This window comes from Macrobrachium nipponense, chromosome 10 (genome assembly GCF_015104395.2).
Source record: "Macrobrachium nipponense isolate FS-2020 chromosome 10, ASM1510439v2, whole genome shotgun sequence".
Taxonomy (NCBI): Eukaryota; Metazoa; Arthropoda; class Malacostraca; order Decapoda; family Palaemonidae; genus Macrobrachium; species Macrobrachium nipponense.
This window is the reverse complement of record NC_087204.1, coordinates 49,884,761-49,903,093: the sequence shown is the minus strand read 5'-3', so window position 1 is coordinate 49,903,093 and position 18,333 is coordinate 49,884,761. Positions and strand designations below refer to the sequence as shown.

The 18,333-nt window shown below is 45.8% G+C and overlaps 1 protein-coding gene across 10 annotated transcripts in view; it reads right to left on the bottom strand.

Moving 5' to 3' along the window:
- LOC135223610 (dynamin-like) overlaps window positions 1–18,333 on the bottom strand; it is a 348,582-nt gene that overhangs the window by 213,145 nt on the left and 117,104 nt on the right. For all 10 annotated transcript variants that reach the window (XM_064262207.1, XM_064262202.1, XM_064262204.1 and 7 more), the window contains exon 7: window positions 9,025–9,370. In XM_064262207.1, coding sequence (XP_064118277.1) covers window positions 9,025–9,370 — 346 coding nt within the window. The remainder of the gene's footprint in view (window positions 1–9,024; window positions 9,371–18,333) is intronic.

Genomic DNA, 18,333 nt, shown 5'->3' with positions numbered 1-18,333 from the left:
CCCATTCGATTGGAGGTCTATATCAGGTCTATATATGGTAGTAATCCTAGGTCTTTATATTAAACATCAAGGGAGAAGATAGAATTTGAAAAATTGTTATTTTCGGGATAAATCGCCCTGGCGTCACAAAACCGAAGGTCAGAGACAAAAATCATATGCAGTTTGGAGATGACCCAAGTCACCTTATTAAGTGGTATGAATATCAAAGTCCTGTCCTTAAAAAATGGCATTAGCCGGCCGGCCCCCTTGAGTCTTCATTGCATATCTCATTTAAACACTAGAGTTCCGTCCCCCAGTGTGTTAGATAAAATTGAATAACTGTAACTTCATTTCATTTTGTGTCTAATCTGGGAATTTTTCCAGATTGGCTGAGTCACGAGTCCAAGTCTCCCCGCTAGCAAGTGCTGCCCTAAGGCAAGATAACTTGAGTAATTTTGGAAACTAGCATTGACGTTAATCTGATTTTTGCCAGCTTTCCCCTATTGTGAGAGATAGGATTGGCCCACGTGCATTTACTTTCCCAGGCCATTCAACGGCTTCTTGTAAATAAATAATGTAAATTAATTGGTTGGTTTTTAATGGCGACCTTCTCTAGAGTAAAAATAACCACATCAATCCATTTTTAAGTTAAGTTTCAAGCAAGTTATTCTGCATTTTTCCCTCTAATATTTCCCTTTACGTATTTGGGTCCATACGAGGCCGCCCATACGTAAGAAAAACTATCACAGAGAGTAGGGGAAACAATTGGAGACGAGGCTATCACAAGTATGTGGGGCAATCACTTCAACAATATCCTGAATTGTATAAATGATCAAGATTTCCAAAGGGATGTAGATAACCTCCTTACTGACAACATTCAATTTCATTTTGCAGACGGTACTATGCCAGGTAGCATCAGCGATGCCATAAACAGCCTACCTAATAATAAATTGCCCAGCTGTGATGGTCTTCCTGCAGAGGCTTTCAAATTCTGCCATCCAATAATTTACATTTTGCTAGCTGCCCTATTCAATGCATGTATAATAAACCAGTTTCTTCCAGACTCCCTACCAGCCGATTGCAATCACAATGATTGCATCGAAGATACTCGAGTCTGTTCTTCTAGTGAGACTTCTCCCCTTTCTACACACCACTGACAACCAGTTCAAGTTTAAAGCAAACCACTCAACCGAAACCTGCATCTACATACTGAAAGAATTGGTGAACTACTACCTATCATCAGCCTCTCCTGTTTTCCTTTGTTTTGTGGATGTGAGAAAAGCATTTGACAGAGTAAACTACCTGATGCTGCATAAGAGGCACAACCCCTAAATGTAATTGGCCTTTTACATTGCTGGTTCTCCACACAGCAATTCTGTGTTAAATGGGGTAAAGTTTTATCATACACCTTAGGCTCCCTAAATGGGCTTCAGCAAGGGGGCATTCTCTCTCCATACTTGTTTAAATACGTACGCAAATGCCTTGAATGTCAAACCAAACTCACTTCCAATCAGATGCACTGTCAATGAAACAACTATATACAACCTCTGTTACTCTGACGATATGGTTTTGATTTCTCCATCAGTGCAAGGTCTCCAACGACTCATCGACACTTGCTGCCAATATGCAGAGGAATTTTATATAATTTGAAATGAAACCAAGACCCAGTGCATGTCACTGCTCCAAAGATCGCTTAAGCATATTGCAGAACCAGAAATTTTCCTCAAAAACCATCTGCTGGAATTTGTGCAAGAATTTCCATATTTGGGTCACATTATCACTGACAACCTAAAAGATACAGCAGACATTGAACAAAGGCGTCATAATCTGTGCAACTGGCACCATGATTGCAAGGAGCTTTGCCTTCTGTCACCGAGATGTGAAACTGCTGCTCTTCCACTCGTACTGCTACAGTACCTATAGGTGTTCCCTCTGGATGAACTATACCGGAGAGACCATGAGACTTATCACTGTTGTGCACAATGACATTTTGAGACGCCTCGCACACTCTCCCTGCTACCACTCAGCCACACAGATGTTCATAGAAAACCCCCTGGACAATTTAAAAATCATTGTAAGGCGAACAATGTCCAGTCTGGTAACCCAAGTGAGAAACAGCACTCGCTCATACAAAGCATCCTAAGGAATGAAGCAAGAAGATCTAAATTGTGGGAAAGATGGGAAAATGAGGCCTTTGTCCCCTCAAGGACTTAATCTCTCTATTGGCAAGATGTCATCTGCAGATTCTGTCATTATTATTATATTTATTGCTGATATACTTTTTCATTATTACTGTGAATACTATCAAGTTAAAAGTTTTTTTACATTCAATTTTTGTATTTAACCACCTAAGGTCTCTAGTTGAAATTTCAATTATGTAATCTGTGCACTAACTGTTATCATTCTCAATGCATTTTTTTATCACCAATATTATTACTGTTATTACCAGTATTATGATTATTTCTTTTATGCTACCTCGGCTATTTTGTGGATAAGTGCCGATTATTAATTTTTTTATCATGCTGTCTCACGTATCTACATTGTGTAAGTTACTGTCTGCATTTTGTATATTCTATGTATATGACCCTGAGCTGAAATAAAGGATATTATTATTATTATAATATATACAATTCATTTGAGGAATATAAAACTCTTGTTACAGCAATAATCATTCCAAGTAAATACATGCTAGCACTTTACTTCCTTTGGAATTGAGGTCAGTTCAAGGCCAGGATTTAACCAGTTAACTTCAAATTATACTGCAGTTTTGGCTTGTCTATTTGGCACATGTCCAGTAGGGATTACTAAAGGGTTTTAATTGAAAACTAAATTTCTCATTTGGAACACCTTGCTCCCTCCAGAGCCAGTGCGCCACCCTCGCTGACACTTCTTTGCAGTCACCTCTCTTGTGAGTCCCATTGCTTTGACCAAGTCTATAAACAACCTATCTCCACGCACCTGCCTGGTGCCAACATGAGTACCACCATCGCTGACACTGCTGACTTATCTCCTTACACGCACGCTAGTGCTTTACTGACGCTCAACTGAGTTTCGACCACTCCAGTTTATCCAGTCTTCCAGAACCAGAGAATCAATAGTATGGCCACTTATGTTGAAGAATACAGCCTCTTCCAGAATCTTGGAAGGGGAAATAATCCAAGGAGATAGCATCACCACCTGGATAGAGACGCAGATGGCTCAAGCCTAGGCCAAACGAGATGAGAGGGAAGCAATACAGAAAGCTGAAAGGTAAGAGGAGAGAAAAACATAAAGCTGAGAGAGAGAGAGAGAGAGAGAGAGAGAGAGAGAGAGAGAGAGAGAGAGAGAGAGATGCAAAAGCAAACAAGAGAGGGAATTTGAGCTGGCCTTACCCCAGCAGAAGCTGGCCCTTGCAGAAGTGGAGTAACAGGTGATGATCTAGCAGCAAAATCATAACTCATCATGGAGAGGCTTTGCCATGATAACACAATGACCACAGCTCGAAACTGAGTGGATAACAACTCCTCTGCCTCTCCTTCCACCTTTCAAGGAATACATCCGCTCATTCCACCCTGGTCCAATGAAGAACCTGAGATCTGGTTGGATCACATGGAAAGGGTGAGTGTGAGGTTCTCTCCCACAGCAATAGAGTTGGCCTTGATCCTACACACACACACACACACACATGCAAGGGAAGGGAACAATAGTCCTTTGCACTTTGTCTTCGGTGGAGCAGGGAAACTAAACTGCAGTAAGAAGAGCTACCTCCAAGGCATTTAAAATCACCCCAGAGAAATGGAGATAATTCTGGTCAAACCTCCCCAAAGAAGAAAACCAGTCATGGATGGATTGGGCCTACTACAAAGGACCAAACCTCTATTGGTGGCTGGGCCCTCTACTCAGAAGCAAATATGGAAACCTTAGAATATTTCAAGTTACAGCACCACTTCTGTTGTACCCATAGTGACCTTTCTACCTACCTGTACAAGAGGTGGCCTCAGACCTTTGGGGAATGCTACCGCCTTGCTAATGAGTAGGAAGCTCTTCACACACACCGGAGTTCTTATAGGAAGAAGATCTCTTCCTAGCTACACCACTAAAACTACACAGCCTAGAAATGGTCTGTGTTTCTCAAGCAAGGAGTCAGGCACAAAAACTAAGAACTGCCCCAACAAGCAATGTGACAAGCAAGACAATCCTCTCAAGAGTACTTCCCTCAACACCAACACTCCAACTAGCCCTGCAGGAGCAGGACTCAAGAGGGATTTTAGCAATGGCACCTGCAGGGATTGCAATCAAAAGTGGCACCTAACAGCTCCATACATTCTTTGCCTGCAAGATCATTCGCAAGGCAAGGCCCAGGAAACCAGGGCCATTGTTGCACTAGGAAGCACCTCTTCAATGCTTGGCTCTCCTGCTAAGGGTCCTATCTACGAGGCACCTCCAAACCACCACTCTTACGCACGCTGAGTCTGGGCATTTGAGGACACTGGCACAGTACTCTAGATCATATGAAGGGACAGAGTGCTCTATGAGGTGGAAGTAAACCGCCATTGGCTTATAACACTTGGGGGACAGTGGTACCTCGAGATACGAAAGGCTCAACTTACGAAAAACTAGATACGAAAGCAAATACGAAAAATTTTACGGCTCTACATACGAAAATTGCTCAAGATACAAAAGGTTGTTGCTGTAAAGTCCAAGATTCGCCCGGACCACCGATAACAATTTTGAAACTCGCGCGCCGCCAACTGAGTAGACACACCACCATCCTCTCGCTCTCCCATTGGTTCCTGATGCTAGTCACCGCCATGAGATCCTTCTCTCCCATTGGTCAGCATCCCTCCCATGATGCCTCTACGTAGCGGCGTGCTTCTTTGGTCACTTCACGGCATCATCGGTATCGTACGCACGCAGTATTCGTTCGTTCTAACGATTTAGTTTATTAACATAAATTTGTTAGTGATTTCGTTGTTGTATACTTTGTGTTGTGTGAGAACTTTACTACGTACGTATACGTACTACATAACATAATTACATACAGTATATACGTAGTCATGGGTCCCAAGAAACTTGAAATTCACGGAAAGAAGAGGATGCTCTCTTTGGAGAAGAAGATGGAGATTATCAAGAAGTATGAAGCTGGTATGCAATTGAGTGTGATCGTCACGGAATACGGCTGAAATCCGTTGACAATAGGCACCATCCTTAAGCAGAAGGATGTCATCAAAGCAGCTACATCTTCCAAGGGTGTCACTATTTTGTCAAGCAAGAGGACCCACGTGCACGATGAAATGGAAAGGCTTCTTCTTGTCTGGATAAAAGACAAAGAAATCGCTGCCGATACGATAACGGAGACGGCAATCTGCCACAAGGCCAGCACTATTTTCGGTGATTTGATTGCCAAGGCCGAAGACGACGGAGGATAAGGGACATCAACGCCAACCCCAGACTTCAAGGCTTCGCATGGGTGGTTTGAGAAATTCTGTAAACGGACTGGCATCCATTCGGTGGTGCGGCATGGGGAGGCGGCCAGCTCAGACACGAAAGCAGCCGAAGCCTTCAAAAAAGACGTTTGACGAGATGATGATCAACGAAGGCTACAGTTCTCAGCAAGTTTTCAACTGTGATAAGACTGGACTTTTTTGGAAAAAAAATGCCTCGTCGGACGTACATCATGCAGGAAGAGAAGAAGGTACCCAGGCATAAGCCTATGAAAGACAGGCTTATGCTCGCACTTTGTTCCAACGCCAGTGGGGATTGCAAGGTGAAGCCCCTACTTGTCTTATCATTCCGAGACTCCTTGAGCCTTCAAGGCCCACAAAATGCTTAAGGAGAAGCTTCCAGTGATGTGGAGGGCTAATGTGAAAGCCTGGGTAACGAGGCTTTTGTTCACAGAATGGGTAAATCTGTGTTTCGGCCCGACAGTGAAGAAATTCTTGGAAGCGAAGCGGCTCCCTCTGAAATGTCTGCTGGTGTTGGACAATGCCCCTGCCCACCCTCCTGGCCTCGAGGAAGATATCCTAGCGGAGTATTCCTTCATCAAGGTTCTTTATCTTCCGCCTAACACCACCCCTCTCCTCCAGCACATGGACCAGCAAGTGATATCGAACTTCAAGAAGCTGTATACGAAACATCTTTTCAAGAGATGTTTCGACATCACCGATACCACAAACCTCACCTTGCATTAATTTTGGAAGGAGCATTTCAACATCGTCATATGCATCCGACTCATCGACCAAGCTTGGCAGGAGGTTTCGAGGCGAACCTTGAATTCCTCGTGGAGGAAACTCTGGCCTGATACCGTATCCGCCAGAGACTTCGAGGGATTCGATGTGGGCGAAGCTGGTGCTGCAGATTCAGGAACAGTTGACGATCCTGAAACTGTTTCGCAACCAGATCTTGAAGAGATTGTTGCACTCGGCAAGTCCACGGGGTTGGCCGTCGACGAGGACGACATCAATGACCTTCTCGAGGAGCATCAAGAGGAGCTTACGACGGATGACCTGAAGGAGTTGGAGGCCATGCAACATAACGTCGTTCAAGAGGAGTTCTCTAGCAGCGGCGAGGAGGAGGACAACGACTATGACAACGGCAGAAATTAAGGATGCTCTAGCTGCTTTTCATAAGGTTAAGTGTTACAGTTTTGTTAATGTGTTTCGTAAAGTTTAGTTTATGTTGTCCTTACATTTTTTTATGTGTTTCGTAAAGTTAAGTGCACGTACGTATCTGCCGTTTGTCCTCCTCCTCTGTCGCCACTTTCGGAGATAGCCTCACTCGAAAGGTAAGCTTCCACATTTTACTACATACGTAGTATTTCTTGTATACCATGTACGCTAATACACTTTATTTACAGGTATATTAGCAGTACGTATTAAATTGTTGTAGCATTTCATTGTTTATAGGTCAATTTAGCTTTATTATGAAATTTACTGGGGTGTTTTTGGAGGGCTTGGAACGGATTAGCCATTTTACATGTAAAATGCGGTCTAAGATACTAAAAGCTCATGATACGAAGGCCGCCTCGGAACAGATTAATTTCGTATCTCAAGGTACCACTGCATTTGCAAGACGAAGTATACAGCAGTTGCCCCAACTATCCCACAGAGTTACAAATTCCTGCTGGGTCAGAAGAACCTGGCCTCAATTAAATCAAGACACCATAGGCAGTCTGATCACATGCCATCCACCTGCCACAACCTACTTTGACCTCCAAGCAGGCACTGTCTAGGGGACGGTGGCAAATCCAGATTAGACTCCTGTGCCTAGGCCCACTCCTGTAGCAGACTCATGGCAAACCACAGAATCTCTGAACCAGTACCGAACAGGGAAGTGGACCCAGGTATACTGAAGGGGCCAGAGCTACCCCCCATATTCTACCTAAGTTAGTAACATTACCAATTCTTCAAATAGTATAAAAAAAAACCTTCTGGCTAACTTATAAAAGTTAATAAACAATTTTAGACTAAGGAACCAGCAGTGTTACAAACTATGGAAAAATTATGAAGTAAACAACAGCAAAGATTTTAAGTCTACAATAAAGCTTAAATTTTGAGTCATACCTTCTAATCTCCACTATTCACCTTATTAGTGACCATGTTTCTGCCTAAAATAGTACAGGTCTCATACCAATAAAGCATTTTTATAGACATTCAAGTGAATCAATTTTTTTATTGCTGTTAAAATATCTATGCTTTTCCCATCCTAGCAGGTATCCTCACAACCAGCAGGTAAAGCATATCCAGTTTTAACCCTCTGATTCCTAAGGGAAGCAATGAAGGTGGTAACAGCCATGACTATCCCTACAGCAGCATCTCTTTCTTCATGATGTCTCAACTCATTTCACAGTCCAGTGTATCAAGTGTACCCTTAGGGCAATAAATGTTTTACCTCTCCTTGACCTGGTTATCTATTACAAGAGGATTCTGAACTCCCCCGTTTCCTCTATCAACTCTTTCAATACATTTTGAATAATGAAAATGTAAGGGTTACCAAGTACAAAATTCAATACACACTAAAAGAAAAAGTCAAGATAGGTATGTCAACCAAAGTCTGATCCAGCCTGAAACCTAAAGAAAATGTTATTTCTATGCACATAAATAATAAAGCAAAATATCCTTGGATGAAGAAAGTGGGGGGAAAAAGATGCAAACTGACTTTACTTACACTAACTCTGAAGGGAAAGGTATCTAAGACAACATCCCACCTTACATGTAATAAAGGAATCAAATATGAAATGACTAATTTCAATAACTGCTTTACAAAGCAAATCATAATATACAAGCACTATTGATTGTAGGAAATCTTAAGAAAAAGTAAGGATCATTAGTACAGAGTATGCACATTTAAGTAATTGACTAAAAAACATCCAGAAAGAACAGGATTTTCAATCAATGCAAATAAGGCAACACACGATTGTGTTTGTGATGAAACAATCATTTTGCAAAGTACACTGCACTAAAGAGGGCCGATTTAAAAGTCCGAGGTAAAGTCTAAAATAACCTGGTTGATGAAAACGTCAAGCATAGACCCCACCTGATAGAAAAAGCTTGTACGTTTATGTGACACAGCATGGCGAAGCATGCAACTCCACCTCTAACTACAAAGATTTGTCATTTTGATACCATCATATTACAGTACATTATACCTACTTTCAAGTGCATCTCCTAATTTTGAGGAAATGAGAAATGAGATACATAGCCACAGTTTGTAAGTTACAATAGATTTATGGAACAGTGATACTCAGTATAAACATTAACATGAGCCAATGAACACATTAAAACAATGGTTAATACAGTATAATTCTTCCCTGCTTAACCTAATAAGTTTCTGCAGTATCTACAACCTATATCTTTTTAAGTTTCTGAAATATTTGGAACCTTTAAAGGATTTTTTCAAGTTTTTCACAGCTTTCCTGTAGTAATTTAATTAAAAAAAGGCTCCTACTATGCAAATTTTTATTTCAATTACATTATACGTACTTAAAACAGAAGCAGCTATGGCAATTAACTGTTTCAACTTTTTCAATGTGTCATTAGGCTCCCTCAGAATTTTGGCAATAATTACCTTGAGAGTGCAGTACCGTACAACATTTGTCAGTTCTTGCACAACGAGATCCACACACTTCAAACTTGGTTCTTTTAGACGAGCTATCTGTCCTTTAACAATGGCATCAAATGCCATATCTGGTGTAAAGAGACCCACTCTAATACCATGAATATTTCTGATGGCAAAAGCAATCTCTCTTCTCAGCTCTTTTTCGTCAAACTCCATTCGTACTATTTCATAAGGGAAACGTTCATGGAAAAGTCTATTTATTTTAGCACCACCAGAAAGTTCATTTGTATTAATCGCTGCAGAGCCAGACCCTTCTATTGCTCTTTCGAAGTCATTCTGTACTTGTTGGATCATTCTGTTGAACATAAAACAGTGTAAGACAGGGTTAAATTGCATCAGACACTAAATTAAAAACTGTTTTAGGAGTAACATTCACTACATACTGTACATGCCTGTGACCAATTAATTAAGACTGAGGGGACATGTCTTCCAAAATCTTTTAAATTACTGTGCCACATTTTTACAATGATCATAACTTTCAACAATACTCTATACACAGTCAGCCCAGTCCACTGTATACTAACACTGATATAATAGTTACATATCTGCTACCTGCCAAACTGGTAACTATAAATGAGACACTGGAAAAAGTTGAGAAATATATGTAGCTAATTCAAAATATATTTTTTAAATAATTACATCTCCATTACATAGCTTTTAAATCAGTGCTATTGGTGGTTCGACAGATTGAAACAAAAAATGAGAAAACAATGTTTTCTATGAATATCTGTTTCTATCCATCTACTTTCCCCAGGGAAACGATAGGTACAAACACGTGTATCTGGTCAGTTTACTTCTGTCCACTTTGAATGTGGGAGATAGGAAGGGCAATTGATATAATGGAGAGATAAGTATCTAAAAAATAAATTTTAGATTAAGTACTTATATTTTTTAAATAACCTTACCTCCCCATTACAGCTGAGTCACTTTTAAAAAGGAGTTGGGCAAAGTGAAAATCAGCTATCTCTTTAAAGGCTACTTAAAACAATACTAATACAGGTAGTCCCCGGTTATTGGCAGACTCGGTTAATATCAATCTGGTTTTATGGCGTTTGTCTAGCATCATAAAATCCTAAACTACGAATGATCCTTACTATCAAGATGTCCCGATGCTGCAAAGCTAAAACGAGGTAAAGACGATGGAGTGACCAATTGGCACAGATCCACACTGCTCCCTGACATGTTCCAATTCCCTGTTACTCCAGGCTTGACAAAACATACAAAGGAATTGGCTATTCAAGAAAGGGGCCACTGACCCTTCCTATAACATGGGGAAATTACCCAACCATCAGAGACCTCAGGGAGGGCAAACATGATAAAATATTCCACGAAACCGAGGCTAACTGATTATCAAGCCCTTTAAACATTTGATATCAACTCAACTCTATCAAATCTTACGTCCTGAATCAATAGGAGTAACAGATCACAGAAAAGAGGTGGGCCTATCAAAGTAACTAGAAGGAAGAGAAATTAAGTGCTTCCTTAGCCACTAGACTTAACCTCTTGTTTCTTTTGCTGCCTTTTCAAATATTCAGTCTCTCTTTGTTCATGATGTTTCACCAATTTCACCATTAATTCATTAGACCAAAATTTACATCCACATTACATTCCTTTCCTTCACATTTCACACTATGTCAAGAGGGTTAGTGGAACCATAATAAAGCCTATTACGTCACCTTGCCTTACAAGTCTTTATTCTATCATTACCATCCATCCATACAAAAAAACAACAATTTGTCGAAAATTGTATTTTTCCTAACTATACAAACATGAGGTCCTTTACAATAGGAAGGTACTTAGCGGCAGCTGAACCAGTCGTAAGCTTTCGAACAAGGGGTTCGATAGTTAACGACTTGTCCGGCAGTTAGAGGTACACTCGACTGCAAGGCGAGGAGTCACTTTGCTTGAGGCCCAGGAAATGCAGAGTGAGGGGTGGCATGAGGTGGACTATATGTAAAGGACCTCAGGTTTGTATAGTTAGGAAAAATAAAATTTTTGACAAATTGTTATTTGTTCCGATACGGAATACAAACCTTCGGTCCTTTACAATAGGAAGACTCACTTATTGGTGGGTGGAATCTGAGTCTTATGAACAGACTGGTGTTCGTCCTACCTTGGACTCCCTCCCTGGTCGTAAGAGCAGAGGGAGGGAGCCTAGCCTCTACTCAGCTGATCGGGGTGTGCACCGCAGGATCAGTGGTCAGACTTCTGGACCAAATTATAAGAGGGAGGCAAGCATACCTCTTATAATTAGCAAAAAGCAAGAACTAGTTCCTACTTTAAGAGCCAAGGTAAAGTTATGGGTTTGTCTCTTGTTGGCTTCCACTCTCCCCCCTTGTTGGGGAGTGGTGGATAAACACTTCTATCCCTACTGAAAGGGATAGAATGGGGCTCGGTTGTGTAGCTTACCTGCATCGGCCTCCTGTTCAGCGTAGTGACGACCGCGGCCCTCTGCCCACAGGTAGAGGAAAGAATGAAGGAGGAAGAGAAGCCAGTCACACACTCTTTCACTCGTCCATACATACAGTCACACAAGGATGCGATGCTGTTCTGTCCGCTCGGGTGCTGGGTAGACTACAAAACTTGTTGAGCAGCCACCACGGGTCCCAGGGAAAAGGTGTCCAAGGACCTGTGGGTGATATCCCGAAGGTAGAAAGAAGTGAAGGTGTTCTGGTTGGCCCAAACCCCTGCCTTTAGAACCTGCGCCAGGGAGAAGTTCTTGCGGAATGCAAGGGTTGGACCAATACCTCTGACTTCGTGGGCTCGGACAAAGGGTACGGGTGTCGTCACTGCCAGCTGTCTCGTACTCCCTCCTAATCACCTCACGCAGCCAGAAAGAAAAAGTGTTCTTGGAAACTTCTTTCTTGGTAACCCCAGTGCTAACGAAGAGGCGCCGACACTCAGGCCTGAGGTGCCGAGTTCTCTTCAGATAGCGCCGTAGCGGCCTCACAGGAATAAGCAGCATCTCATCCGCATCATTATCAGTGAAGTCCTTCAGGGAGGGCATCGAGAAGGACTCGAACCAGTCGTCAGGGACCGAAGGATTCAGAGTCTTCGCTACGAAGTTCGGGACGAAATCGAGCTTCACGGATCCCCATCCCCTGGAATGCTTAATGTCGAAGGAAAGACCATGAAGTTCGCCTACTCTCTTCGCCGATGCCAAGGCCAGCAAGAAGAGGGTCTTGAGGGTCAGATCCCTGTCTGACGACTCTTGGAGTGGCTCGAAGGGTCTGCGAGTCAAACTCCTAAGGACGAGATTCACATCCCATCCCGTGGGCCTGAGTTCCCTGGGTGGGCAAGACCTCTTGAAGCTCTTCATCAGGAGGGAGATCTCGAAAGAAGAAGAGATATCCACCCCTCGCAGTTTCAGGACTAAGGCCAGGGCGGCTCTGTAGCCCTTAACTGCGGAGACGGAGAGCTTCTTCTCTCGGTGAAGGAAGACGACGAAATCCGCTACCTGACGAAGAGAGGCTCAGAGGAGAGGGACCCCGTCCACGACATCAACCACAGACGACGAACCACTTCCCCTGGTAGACAGCCGCAGAGGACTGTCTGAGGTATCCGGCCATCTCTGTCGCTGCACTGCGAGAAAAGCCTCTCGCTCGCAAGTGATGGTGGATAGAAGCCAGCCGTGAAGACAAAGGGACTCGATGGATCAGTAGTACCGTTCTACGTGTGGCTGGCACATGAGGTTGTGCCAGGGGGGAATCTCTCTCGGCGCTCTGGCAAGCAGAGCCAGCAGGTCCAGATACCAAACTGCTTGGGGTCGTTTGGGCGCCACCAGGATCATCCGAAGGTTCGCAGTGATCAGCGCCCTGCTGATCACTTTGCGAATCAGACAGAACGGGGGAAAGGCGTAGACTAAGAGGTTGTCCCACGGATGCTGAAGAGCGTCCTCTGCGGCTGCCCATGGGTCCGGCACAATCAAGTAGAAAACCTGGAGATTTCTGTTGTGCCGGGTAGCGAACAGATCCACGACTGGGCGTCCCAACAGGTTGAAGAGCCTTTCCGCCACGTCTGGATGAAGGGACCATTCGGTTCCTATCACCTGATCTCGACGACTGAGCTTGTCGGCTACCACATTCCTCTTGCCTGGAATGTAGCGAGCCAACAACTCTGAGTGTGCCGCGGCCCACTCGTGCACCTGCAGCATCAACTGGTGCAGCGGGAGGGACACTAGGCCCCCCTGCTTGTTGACGTAGGCATCTACTGTTATGTTGTCGCACATCAACACCACCGAGTGTCCCACCAGACGGTCCCGGAACTCTTGGAGAGCGAGGAACGCTGCCTTGAGCTCCAGGACGTTGATGTGAAGGTGCTTGTCGCGATGGTCCCACACACCTGCAGTCAGCAACTCCTCCAGGTGTGCGCCCCATCCCTCGGTCGATGCGTCCGAGAAGAGCAGCATCTCCGGGGGGGGAAGAGAGAGAGAGAGAGAGAGAGAGAGAGAGGGGAAGGAGGAGAGAGATAAGAGAGAGAGGGAGAGAGCGAGAGAGAGAGAGAGAGAGAGAGAGAGAGAGAGAGAGAGAGAGAGAGAGAGAGAGAGAGAGAGAGAGAGAGAGTCCTTTTACGAGATTCCTGTCGTCCAGCCACCAGGCTAGGTCCTGCCTCACCTCCTCCGTGAGGGAAACGTGGAAGAAGGGAGGATCCCTTGTCTGTGACCAACACTCCTTTAGTCTCCACTGAAGAGACCGCAGGTGGAGACGCCCGTGAGGGACTAGCTTCTTGAGAGACGACAGGTGGCCAATCATGACTTGCCACTGTCTTACTGCATCCCTGAACCTGCTGATCCGCGAATCTGCGGGGAAGACTCGCCCTGCTGCCGTGTCGATCAGCATGCCCAGGTACTTCATCCTCTGCTTGGGTTCGAACTCTGACTTCTCGTAATTCACAACGATTCCCAGATCGCGGCAGAATTCGAGGAGTCGATTTCTGTCCTGCAGCAACTGCGAGCGAGAGCTCGCCAGGACTAACCAATCGTCGAGATACCTCAAGAGACGTATCCCTACCGAGTGGGCCCAAGCTGACACCAGCGTGAACACTCACGTGAACACCTGTGGGGCGGTTGAGAGACCGAAACAAAGTGCCCTGAACTGGTACACCGTCCCGTTGAGGATGAAGCGGAGGTACTTCCTGGAGGATTGATGGACGGGTATCTGGAAATACGCGTCCTTCAAATCCACAGAAAGCATGAAGTCATTCTCCCTGATGGAATCGAGCACCGATCGTGGTGTTTCCATTGTGAACAGAGTCTGGCGAACGAATCGGTTCAAGGGAGAGAGATCTATCACCGGGCGCCAGCCCCCCGATGACTTCTCCACAAGGAAGAGGCGGCTGTAGAAGCCCGGCGACTGATCCTGAACGATCTCCACAGCTCGTTTCCTCAGCATGGCTTCTACAGTGGTACCTCGAGATACAAAATTAATCCGTTCCCAGGCTGCCTTCGTATCATGAGTTTTTTATTTCTTGAACTGCATTTTACATGTAAAATGCCTAATCCGTTCCAAGCCCTACAAAAATAACCCAGTAAATTATACTTCCAGGCCTACAACACATGTTCTAGGGTTATGACGCCGATCCAACGGAAGAAATATGACTCCAAAAATGCTAAATACTGTACATACTTGAGTAATATTCAACTGCATGTAATGTTCAACCCAATTTTTACTGCATATATTAGGACTTTAGCATATGTCCCTTAGCAATAAGCCTATCCTATGTTAGCAGTTGCTACTGTAGCCTAGTCTATGATTCTGACATCTAAACCTAAGAAGCTAAAAGCTTAGAATATGCCAATAAAATGTATAAATAATCAGTATGTACTCATTTCAAATAATTATTAATTAATCATTAACTATAATACACAAACAAAAAAAAACCTTCCAATCATTTGTTTACATTCAGCCCTTACGAGTACCGAACGAACGCCAAGCAATCACTTTTCCTAGCACAGCATAAGCCATAAATTTTCATTAGTATCTCTCTTCAACTAATGAAACTACCAAACAGTATAATAACCATTCATTTCTATTCTTTATTCTATCTTTACCTAATGGAGATACCGAGTTACTGACAGCTATAATGAAACATATACGTAACGTAATATTAAAACATTAGAATTCAAAAAAATACGTACGTATTTGTTGGCTTCGATGATAGCAGTGATTTATTTTATATTTTATGATATCTAATTCACAATTTTTTTATTAAATGTATTGCATGTACTCATTTCAAATAATTATTAAGTAACCATTAACTATAATATACAAACAAACAAAAAAGTTTCCAAAATTCTGTTTACATCCAGCACTTACGAGAACCGAACGATCGCCAAGCAATCACTTTTCCTAATACACAGTAAGCCATAAATTTTCATTATCTCTCTTCAACTACTGAAACTACCAACAGTACAATAACCATTCATTTCTAGTCTTTATTCTATCTTTACCTAATGTTTTTTTTATTAAATTTACAGCATCCTTTTACCAATAGAATACATAAAGCACAAGGGGTAGATGCTGACCAATAGGAGAGCAGGATCTTATGGGGTGACTAGCATCAGGAACCAATAGGAGAGCGGGAGGATGGTGGCGAGTTTAATCAGTTGGTGGGGCGCTAGTTTTAAAATTGTTCTCGGTGGTCTGGGCGAATCTTCGGACTTTACAGCAACAACCTTTCGTAACTTGAGCAATTTTCGTATGTAGAGCCATAAAATTTTTCGTATTTGCTTTCGTATCTCGAGTTTTTCTTAAGTTGAGCCTTCCGTATGTCGAGGTACCACTGTACTTCCTGCTGAAGCATCACGTCCTTGGTCGAGCCAGGAACGTAGGTTTGCAGATGGACCGGGTTGGAGGTGAGGGGTGGCCGAGACTCGAAGGGTAGTAAATATCCCTCTCGAAGGATGTTTACTATCCAGGTCTCCGCACCGTAGCGCTGCCATGTAGCCCAATGGCTCGCCAGGCACCCTGCCACTTCCAGCAGCAGGTGAGGGGGAACGCCGTCTCTAGCGTTTCCCACCTCTCTTCGACGACTTCTTCCCCGGCCCCCCTCGTGAGAAGGAGGGCTGGGAGGAGGGCTGGTGACGGTCGCTCCTTGAAGAAGTTGAAGGCAGTCTTTCCTTTGGGCTTCGATGATGCGATCGTCTTGGCCGCAGAGGAAGCGCTAACCAAACTCTTAGGCTTGGCCGCATTAGCTCGAGGCTGCCCAGACGCCTTCGAGACTTCCAGGTATACTAGACAGTCACTGTCGTCAGTGCGCGGTCTTTCCACCGCAGCGTCCACCATCTCTCCTGGGAAGAGAGAGGAGGAACTCCTCACTGGTCCGTTGCGAAGACCCAGAGCCGCCTCACGCCCGGCCGCCCTGGTCACTCGGGTGAGAACAGCATCTCTACGCCGGAGAACCAGGTTGGCCCACAGGTTGGCCAGGTAGGCGATAGCCCTACCCCCCAGACTGGTACAGTCTCACGAAAGCCGGGTCCCCTTCAGGAGTGATGTTCCCTAAGGAGGCCGCAGTTTTCGACACTGTTAGGGACCACAGGTCGAGCCATGAGACTGCTTGGAATGCTGCCATTGCGGTAGACTCCAAGGCAAGTGCCTCCTGCTGCGAGAACCTCTGGAGCTGTGGCAGACACACCCCCGGAGTTAGCCTGGCTAGCTCCGGGTTAACCTGTTTGGGCGGCAGAGGGTCCTCTGAAGGCATGTAAAAGTGCCTCTGTCGCGGTAGAGGTGGAGGAAGGAGCTTAGCAGAACTACCGGACCAAAGCGAACCCTCCTGTCCGGAGACGAGAGCGTCCACTTGGCCCAGTACGCTGTCAGCCAAGGCTGATCGCGGCAGACCCACCGCCGTCCTGGGTTCCTTCTTAGGTCCCCAGAACGCCTCCAAGCCCGATGTGGGTTCGGTAGGTGGGAGCGGCGATCCTTCTCCGAGGTCGTCATGCTGACGGATCAGAGCAATTACCTCCGCGAACGACCTCTGGATCTCGGTAGTGATTGCATCCTGTGGAGACGGACCGTCAAGCCCTTCCAACGAGAATGCCTCCCGAGAACCTCCTTCCACAGGAGGAACCACGACAGGAACCATGATAGGCTGCTCCTGGTCTCCTCCTACCACTTGCGCATACGATCTGGTTGGTCCGAGGACTGTGCCAGGTTCGTAGGGCGTCGTGGCGGGATCGCGAGGGGCGCGCCCCTCGTGATCGCTCCTGATCGCCTCACTCTTCCCGGTAAAGCCAGAGGAAGTTGAAGGGATCGGAGAGGCAGACCTGACGCTCCCCCCCGCGCCCCCCGGTGTGCTGAGGGGGCTGCAGGCGATCGCCAACCCGCGGTGGCGATCGGTCTGCAGGCCTGGTCGAGCGGCTCTCCTGGGAGAGCGGCTGGACTGAGAACAGCGACGACGGTCCCGAGCGTCAGAAGAGCTGCTGCTGGTCCTCCTCTCCACCCAGTCACGGGACCTGCAGAGTCCAATGTCGCGGTGGGAGCGAGGCCTATCCTCACGGCGTGTCACACCGCCTGGACCAGACGAGGCTGGTTCAGGCGACCGAGGGAACCGCTTCCTCGCCTCAGCCCACGAGCAGTCTGGGACCGTCGCGTCAACCCTGGGTACCAGCGAGTCGCCGCGAGAGCGATCGCTGGTCTGGTGAGAGTCGCCCGAGCAACTCCCTCCAGTCTTCCGTCCTGTGCCTGGATCCTGGCGCCGAGAGAACTCAGATGCCTGGGTCTTGGCTGTCCAGTCACCCGCAGGTACCGTACACTCGGTGACTCTCACGAACGAGAGGCCGAGACGGTACCTGGCACCGAGGCAGAACCTCTGGCGCCAGGTGAGGAGGTGCCGGTGCTAGCCGACACTCCTCCGGTCCCTGTCGTCTTCTTCCTTGCGGAAGGAGAGACAGGCCCCGTTCCCGAAGGAACAGGAGGACCGACGGAAGTCCCAACCGTCCCACCGGAGCGGGACGGGCCCTTAGAAGTCTCGGCACGAGACTTCTTTAGGGAGGAGGAGGCAGCCTTCTTCTTCTTCGGCTTTGGGGCCTTAGAAGTTGAAGGGGAACCGGCGGCAGGCGACGACGACGAAGAAGACGATGAAGACGAAGACGACACCTTCCTCCTCTTCCTCTTCCTCTGTCAGCTTCCTCAGCACCACCGTCAGGTCTTCCATCCAGGACGGAGCCGAGGCAGTTGCCGAAGCAACAGGGTCCAACTGCACCTGTCCGGAAGGACCTGGGGTGGGAGCAGCAACACCACAGGCAGGAACTGGTACCAGGAC